The sequence below is a fragment of the Anoplopoma fimbria genome, unplaced genomic scaffold (assembly GCF_027596085.1).
Source record: "Anoplopoma fimbria isolate UVic2021 breed Golden Eagle Sablefish unplaced genomic scaffold, Afim_UVic_2022 Un_contig_12713_pilon_pilon, whole genome shotgun sequence".
In the NCBI taxonomy this organism is placed as follows: domain Eukaryota; kingdom Metazoa; phylum Chordata; class Actinopteri; order Perciformes; family Anoplopomatidae; genus Anoplopoma; species Anoplopoma fimbria.
The window spans coordinates 1-9,034 of record NW_026552646.1 but is presented as its reverse complement, the minus strand read 5'-3'; the positions used below and the strand labels follow the sequence as shown (position 1 = coordinate 9,034).

The 9,034-nt window shown below is 39.3% G+C and overlaps 2 protein-coding genes across 4 annotated transcripts; one reads left to right on the top strand and one right to left on the bottom strand.

Moving 5' to 3' along the window:
- Positions 1 to 6,308, bottom strand: LOC129116117 (tumor necrosis factor receptor superfamily member 14-like; the record flags this gene model as incomplete). 3 transcript variants are annotated; one of them, XM_054627172.1, is given in 9 exon segments in its annotated part: positions 1 to 54; positions 282 to 308; positions 446 to 585; positions 727 to 811; positions 1,170 to 1,328; positions 2,269 to 2,394; positions 4,854 to 4,946; positions 6,029 to 6,157; positions 6,248 to 6,308. In XM_054627172.1, coding segments are annotated over 8 exon segments (762 nt in total). In that variant the 5' UTR covers positions 6,144 to 6,157; positions 6,248 to 6,308.
- Positions 6,309 to 6,338: 30 nt separating this feature from the next.
- Positions 6,339 to 7,319, top strand: LOC129116118 (39S ribosomal protein L49, mitochondrial-like). Its single transcript, XM_054627175.1, has one exon. It carries the CDS (start codon positions 6,339 to 6,341, stop codon positions 6,870 to 6,872), a length of 534 nt encoding a protein of 177 aa, XP_054483150.1. The 3' UTR covers positions 6,873 to 7,319.
- The last annotated feature ends 1,715 nt before the right edge of the window (positions 7,320 to 9,034 follow it).

Below are 9,034 nucleotides of genomic sequence, written 5' to 3'. Positions count from 1 at the left end.
ATAGGACCGGATATAAAAACAGGATGGAGCCATTCTGTCAGATGTCCGAGGACGCTGGCGGGAAAAAAAGAGGCTGTGTTTTATTGTGAATGATGCACAGCTGACTAGATTGAGTTTCACTGGAGAGATTTCACGTGACAAATAGAAATAAATTATTGAAACATTGGTGAAGAAAAAGAAGACACATTAAATAAGATGTTAAAACGTTTTGAATAAAATGGTGCAGCCTGTTTTAGACATCTACATGTTGTAAACAACATTAACACATGGGGCCGACATACCTAATGTTTTTTTTGATGATAGTCCGCCTGAAATACAAAGAAAAGAAACGTATCAGCTAAAAACCATTAGCGACCTCCAATTGAAGGCGATGAACAGAAGCAAATGAGAGGAAATTATGAAAAATATAAACCAGTCAAATGAGGGATGCAGAACAAGCACAAACCTTTGATCCAAAGCCCAGCAACTGTTAATGTGAATAGTATTAATGCAGCTATAAGAAAGTAATGGTGTCTTGAAACAGCTTCACAGATGACATCACTGGTCATGGTTCCTTCTTTGGTCTTTATTTGGGTTTGTGAGCAACTGTCAGAAAAGAGAAATAAATATTTGAAGCCATTAAACTCAACTACTCATCACAAAAAAAACAGATATGCATGAATAAATATAGTGGTCATTTTGTGCCACAGGGCAGAACAAACCCTCCTTTAACAGACAAATACTTACAGAGTCCAAACTGTACAATTCACACCATCAAGTGAAAAATAGCCGGACGGACAGCTTTCACACACTGTGTCTGTTCTGCTGGTTCCTTAGAGAAACAGACAAAGGTTAGATTAATTACACAGGAACCCAACATCCAGTGAACATCCATCAGTTATCAGACTGTGTGTTATCATTGAGGGATTTCTCATGCACACTAGTATCCCAGCTATGATCAGGGTGTATGATGTATAAAGTAAAGAAACTGGAAGAGGTTTCTGTTTACTGCAGCTGATCCTCCATATCGTAGTAGAACATATGGTGATACTCGATGTAATGATGGTCTGCATGCTAAAAGCACCGTGTTTACATGGAGCTGAATAACCAGCTACACCATGTGTTGTGTTACTGTTAGGACAGAAGTGTGCATGTAAACGTACTCAATGTCAGACTGGAGATTTTCTTACCAGGTGCTTTTATCCTGTGACCGGGTCCACACTGCGTATGTTTTTCTGCAGAACTACATCCTGACTCATCCATCAAGGCCTTGCAGAAATATCCATTTACAACATGACAGACTGTGTCTGTTGCTGCTGTGCAGCCCTGTTTGGCAAAGAGACCGTTACCTAAAAGCCAACAGAATGATAGACATGATATTATTATTAAACAAACATTTATAAATGGTACTAGAGCCAGTGTTTGGTCTGTCTGGGCTACTGTAGAGACATGGCGGTGCAGCATAGCTGACTCCATAAGCTAACAAAAACATGATCCTCATTTAAATGTGATGATTCACTAAAGAAATATATATATTTTTTTACATTATATTCCATTTCATAAAATAGATCACCTTAAATGCTACACACTGGACCTTTAGTAATTAATGAAACAATGTGATTATGTGCTACTTGGTGGACTGCTACGGACAAATGGAATGAAATCTGACCCACAGAGCCGCACCCTCTCTGATTGGCCAAACTACCTGAGATACACATCGGAGCTGGCCAATCAGAGCTCCTTTAGCTGCTCTGTGGGTTGAAATGACTTTTTAGGGAGTTCACTCACTTACACATGTTAAAATGAAAAGAACTTTCTTAAAGGAAATCAATTACAAAATTGAAACTGAGTGTTAGCGCAGTGAATTAAAATGCGAGATGAAATATGAAAGACATTTAAGTAATTGCGATAACAAAAGGTTACATTTAAAAGCATGTCATTTTGCAGTTTCATTATGGAATTCAATTATTCAACATAAGAGACAGTTTATGGAAATAAAATCATACATACTTACATTTACTGTTTTACACATGAAACACATTTTACATTTATTTTTTTTGTGGTCCAAAAATATATTATTTACAATAATCATACAAACATTAGAAACACATTCTTTATATTATTTTTTTTGACTTAATTACCGCAATTCATTGCATTTTCTTTATATAACTTTAAATTGTGTTTTCGATTCAAAGATTTTCCATATAGCAGTTTTGTCATATTTAAACTGAATAAGGTTTTTGACTAGAGTGAAAGACAGGAGTGTTAATCAGTTCTTTATGGTCATACCTTGGTCACAGGGGGTGCAGGGGTTACATTTATTCAGGCCATTGGGTCTGTTCATAAATGTCCCGTTCTGCAAGGGATTGCACCGTGTCCCTGTCTGAAGAGTGCAGTCTCTTCGAACAACTGTACCTGTTTAAGACAAAAACACACATTCAACACTCATTTAGCATCAAGGCATGATGGGAAATAATCATTATTCTCAAACACCTAGTACATTATAATACATTTAACTTGCAAATATCTGTTGCTGTGTTATTTCATGATCAGACTTTTTGTGTTTGTGTGTGTGTTTGTTTGTGTGTGTGTGTGTGTGTGCAAATGTTGTGTGTTTATTACAGAGCCTCTCTGTTCTCTGTCCCGTTCCCAAGGCTCTGAGAACAAAAACCTGTGTAAATCCTTGCTGTTTCTGATCCTCTTGGACGCAGATACTGGACTGTGGTCCGTCTTATTTGTATGACATTTTCAACCTCTTCACATACAAGTTACAAAATTAAAAACATAAAAAAAAACATTAAAACACCTGTCTCAAATTAACTTTGACTAGTAATGAAAAGTGTCTTGTCTTTAACGAGTGGGATTAGTCTTAAAGTAAAGACATTAAATGTTAGCGAACGTATAAAGAAACTTACCAGTAACAACATAATATTGAGAATATATTGTCTATATTTTTCACAAAAAACTAATTTGATTGTATTCATTGTTAAATCAGTTTCCCCTGGACTGTAGCCAGCTTCCTTTTTTATTTTGGGGAGTTTTTCCAATTTGTAAAGCCCTCTGAGGCAAATTTGTGACAAAATAAGCAAAATAAGGCATTGAAACAGACCACATAGAGAATATCAGGACATTCTTATATCCTTCATGACTTTCAGAGTTCGTCCCATGTCACCAACTAATATCGCTTAATAATGATAACAGACCAATTCGTAAGCTACCTCTTCCAATATCGGGACATTCTGATGTAAGATTTCAAAATTAAAGCCCTATACAATCCCATTCATGAGCCTATTTACCTGTAATACGAGATTAGATTTAAAAGGAAATAATATCAGATTAGACTAATTTCACTTCAGACTAATAGCAGACCACTCAGAAAGAAAGTGGGACATTCAGATGTAGAATTTCAGAATTAAAGCTCTTTAAAATCTCATTCATGAGCAAACTTCCCTCGTATTTTAGATTATATTTAAAAAGAACTAGTTATAAACTAATTTCACTTCAGATTAATTACAATACAATGTCAGAGTGTAGCTCAGATAATATCTGGACATTCTGATGTAGAATTTAAAATGTAAAGCCCTTTAATAGAAGATATCTTCCCTCTAAAACCAGGTTAGAAATAAAAGGCCGACGCCGGGGCTACTTGCCGGAGCCCCGGTGTCGGCCATCAGACCTCTGGAGCTCGTCCAGAAAGCTGCAGCATGTCTGGTGTTCAATCGCCCCAAGTTCTCCCACACAACTTCCCTTCTCCGTTCTCTACACTGGCTCCCTGTAAGAGCTCGCATCCAGTTTAAGACTCTGGTGCTAGCCTACAGGGCAGTGAAAGGAACAGCTCCTTCCTATCTCCAGGCCTTGGTCAAGCCCTACACCCCCGCCCGACCACTTCGCTCTGCTGCCTCGGGCGATTGGTTGCCCCGTTGCTCAGAGGTCCCTGCGGCCGATCCACCCGGTCACAGCTTTTTTCTGTCCTGGCCCCTCAGTGGTGGAATGAACTCCCCACTGACGTCAGGACAGCAGAGTCGCTGCCCATCTTTAGGCGCAGGCTGAAAACTCACCTCTTCAAGAAGTACTACCCTGAGCCTTCCTCGTAGCACTTATTGTATTCGTATTAGTTTGTTTCACTTATTGCATTCGTATTAGTTTGTTTCACTTATTGCATTCGAATTAGTTTGTTTCACTTACTGTATTCGTATTAGTCTGTTGCAATTATTGTTTTCGTAGTAATTTGCTTCTGCACTATACTTTTGCTCTGGTTTATGCTTTAAGTTGCTTGTTTAAGAAAGGAGATGCACTTATGACTTCTGGTGACTAGTAGTTCTCTTGAATACCTATGTTGAATACACTTCCTGTAAGTCGCTTTGGATAAAAGCGTCTGCTAAATGACTGTAATGTAATGTAATGTAAAAAGGAGTTGGCTTATTGTCCCAACTATTACCAAAACCAGTTCATTAAGATTAAGTTTTTCAATTTCATTACATTTTTGTAATACAATTTGCATGCAGTATTATTCGTTAAATGTAATACGTTTAAGTATTAATTTCGTTTCATTTATTAATGTATTTGTTCTATTGTTTTTCGGTACAATGATAAACCGTATTGGAGGCATATAAACAGACGACCACCAAGTCTGCTGTCACTTGGGCAATTGCCCGTTTATTAAACCCCCCCCTCCCCCCCCACCAACAACATCATCACACCGGTTCCTACCTGAGGGCATATCACTACAGTATTGATCCATTTGTGTTTTAGGTATTTATGTATTATTGACGGACTTATTTAATGAAAGTGACTTTTGCTTTCGCTTTCACCATGTTGCTCTTCTTCACAGTAGTACATATTCACAAACATCACAGGCCTATACTCATAATTACCTTCGTGGCACATCGGACAACATTGCCCATCCCTTGTCTGATATTCTTTAGGTGAACAGCAAAGTCCTGGAGTCATGAACATGGCGACAACGCCTATTGAACAAAACGTTACGTTACTTTATTTCCGTGTGTGTGAGGGTTGAAGGCTGCTGTAAGATACTCACCAAAGACAGTCAGCGTCGGAAACATGATGACACATTCTAGAACAGCGTCTCGTTACGTTCTGGCGACAATAGTGCCATTTTCTGGAGATAGTCAAAGCAAACAACTAGGTTTAGTTAGCTTAGCTTAGCTTAGTTTAGCAGTAGGTTCACTCGAGATGAACTGCGTCACGTCTAGAAAATGCGAGCAGGCGTTGAACAGAGACTCGCGTACTTCCGGTTGGGTACATGTGTAAACTACCAGTTGTTTATAGACTGAGTTTGGGTTATATGGATGTCCATCAGGGATAATCGTTCTCTCCTTTTAAAAGGTTTTCTGATGTTTCACATCGTTAATCTATGGACTTCACTCATTCCAGTTCTCTGACTGAAAACATGTTGACATCATGTTGGAATTAAGCTTTCTCAATAAATATCTTTATTTACAGATACTAAATAAATAACCTGCATCATTGCACAACGTGACAGTGACACTCTGATGTTGTTTGCTATCAGTCTGAGGTGAAATTAGTTTGTAACTATAAACCATACATTTTAAAATCGAATCTGAAATTTGATGGAAATTAGGATTGGGATTTTAAAGGTATTTTATTCTGAAATTTTACATCACATTGTCCTGATATTCTCCGAGTGACACTGAGGTGGCCTACTATTAATCTGAAGCGAGATTAGTTTGTAACAATAGACCATTTCCTTTTAAATGTAATGTAAAATTTGAGAGAAATTGCCTCAAGAATTTGATTTGAGGTTAGTCTATGAATTAGATCTCATCGGGCTTTGCTTTTGAAACTAGTCACTAAGTGTAACCTTGAAGTTGCTGAATTTGATGTAGTATACTTTCATTTTAAAGTCATAATGGTCGTTGGAAATGTACTATTTTTTAATATATTTGAGTTTTGTAATCATGTAGTTTCATTGATTTTAGTTTTTAATATTTAAATTAAATAATCTATCATTGAGAGGTTTACTGACTGACTCACGTTCACTTGTGTATTGTGCTCAAGTCATTCTTACCGTAATGTCTGGTGTATACACGAACAGCACTACAACGTGAGGCTGGCTTTACGGTGTTTTTGAAGTGGAGGTTGGTTTGAGGCCAGTCAAGCGTTGGACTCCGACCATGTAACATTTATGTTCTCAAACCTGGGCACAAAGTGAGAGCCTGTTTATTTCCACCGATAACCAGTCACTGAAACACAGTCGTTGAATTCATGGGAAAATTTGAAATTGAACCTGTAGGAGGCAATGTGGTGCAAGACATCCAGCCTGCCGTAAAGCTGACCGTAGAAGAAGAAGGTGAACTAGAATTCGCCTGCTACACAAGATGGCGGCCCGCTACGCCGCTCAGTCCTCTGTGCTCCGCAGGGCGCTGCGAGCTCTCAGCCTTCACACCCGGACACCAGGACCTCCCGCCGCGGCTGCTGGGTTCAGGTTTGTTTGTAACGCTGCTCCACAAGAAGCAACGAGGGTGACGTCAGAATCTACGGAGGAATACAAGTTCGTAGAGCGGCTCATCCCGCCGTCTCGGGTCCCCGCTCCGCCGCAGCACGCCGGTCCCTCCCCGTCTGGCTGGACCCCTCCGGCAGATGCACCGCCTCCTCTGCCCTACATGATCCGCCGCTCCCGCATGCACAACATCCCGGTTTACGCCGATGTGACCCACGGCAGCCGCAGGACAACGCTCGTGCGTAAAGTGGAGGGGGACATCTGGGCTCTGGAGAAGGACGTGAAGCAATATCTGAAGGAGGTGATGGGGAAGGAGCTCCCCACACAGGTCAACGAGGTCACCATGACCTTGAAGGTCAAAGGTCACGTCGACAGTGAGCTGAAGGAGTGGTTGGCCAGCAAGGGCTTCTGACTGCGGGGTTAGGCGGCGCTGAGCTTCCAGGACCATGGCATCGTCACCGTTCAAGGGGGGACACACAGCTGTCCAGGTGGAGACGGAGAGGAGCACTCGTGACTCTTTGGGATCTGCTGGCAGGCCAACACCTGAAACATTGTCCTACAGCACATTTAAAGTCATTTCCACAGCTTTTCACTACTGCTACTAAATGTAACTCTCCTCAGACACCAGAGAGATGTTGAAGTTCTGGGATCATGGGTTGTTAAACATACTTGTTGTAATGACTGTAACATTACATATAAGGGCATTGCCTACTTCATTTGTTGTGTTTGCTATTAATACTCTGTTAAACCAGACAGAGAAGCAGGGAAATATGTCTTGGTTTGCAAAAGACACCAGCTTTGTTTCACCTTTTGTCAAAAGCTGTTTAGATTTCTGCAGTCCTCAAGCTTTTGTTTTTTTTTTTTTTTTTTTTATGAAGGCCAATGTGTTTAATTAAATGAACACTTCACCCACAAACTGATTTGTGCATCAATCATTCATCTGTTGTTTCCTTGAACTCCTGAAGAGAACTATTTTTTCTCTCAACACAAAAACGGAGAAACCTCTCATTATTCCAGTTGGACGCTCACTACTTCACAGACACACACGTCTTCACTAAGACCTTAATATTTAAAACACGATGACTCGCACAGGTGAGTTGTGCACACGCGTGAGACAGGTTTAAAGTAAGGCTGCGTGCTACATTTCTTCTGAATCCCGTGTAGCATTGAAGCAACAGGACTGGCCAGGTGTCTGCATGAAGGCGACTGGGATTAAAATGCACATACGCTACACTACACTTTATATAATGTCATTTAGTTTTATCCATTCTGCAGCCCTAAACGATAATCGCAAAATGAAAGATGAAAACAATAAATGGCACTTCACAATTTCAATACAATTTAAGTTTAAGACAATTAAATGTATTCAGTATTTCAATGTAAACATTAATATTGATTAGTAGTCGAGGCTACAGATCACAAAAGTCACTGATCAGATCACAGATCGGATCAACACAAAAGAGAAAATATAACTTTTAGATCCTCGCTCATGTTTTTTTGGCCGCCGATGCTATGTGAACATATCATAACCTTATAAATTACCGTCGTCCAAGACTAATTTTCACTGAACAGAGCCTGAACACATCAAAATGTAAAATGGTTGTCAGTTAAAGTTTTTTTCACACTGGAATGTATAACGTTCAACTCAATTAATCCTGCTGGTCTGTCGGTTACAAGTAAGGTTTAGGAGGAATGTTAGTTTATTTACCTATTATCAACAAGAGACACCTACCGGTACTCACTTAAAGCAGCAAAACAAGCCCTAACCTTTGATCCCAAGTGTTAATAATGGTAATATTACAGCTATATACGAGTACTGCTGTCTTGAAGCAGTTCCACAGACAACATCCCTGATCCTGCTTCCTTCTTTGATCTTTGGTTGGGTTTTGGAGCAACTGTCATAAAAGAGAAATGAAAGACAGCTTTAGTGCTTTTTTAAAATGTCATAATGTAAAAAGTACAAAGTGGGCATATTCACATGTTAAAAACAAACCAACATTAAAAGGCACACTTTGAAAAAAAAGATCTGAAAGTTACTTGTGTATTGTGACTAAATGAAATAAGACATGGGGGTTGGTCATTTTCTATCTCCTATAGAGGGGAAGAATTTGGTCCTTCGATGATGAAATGTTAAGCCATTCAACTCAATTACCCATAAACAAAAAAATAAATATTTTAATGGCTTTCAAATAAATATTTGAAGCAATAAAACAAAAAAAAAAAAAGATATGCATGAATAAATATAGTGGTCATTTTGTGCCACAGGGCAGAACAAACCCTCCTTTAACAGACAAATACTTACAGAGTCCAAACTGTACAATTCACACCATCAAGTGAAAAATAGCCGGACGGACAGCTTTCACACACTGTGTCCGTTCTGCTGGTTCCTTAGAGAAACAGACAAAGGTTAGATTAATTACACAGGAACCCAACATCCAGTGAACATCCATCAGTTATCAGACTGTGTGTTATCATTGAGGGATTTCTCATGCACACTAGTATCCCAGCTATGATCAGGGTGTATGATGTATAAAGTAAAGAAACTGGAAGAGGTTTCTGTTTACTGCAGCTGAT

Excerpts from the sequence above, each read along its gene's own strand:
- LOC129116118 (XM_054627175.1), top strand. The coding sequence starts at position 6,339 with ATGGCGGCCCGCTACGCCGCTCAGTCCTCTGTGCTCCGCAGGGCGCTG.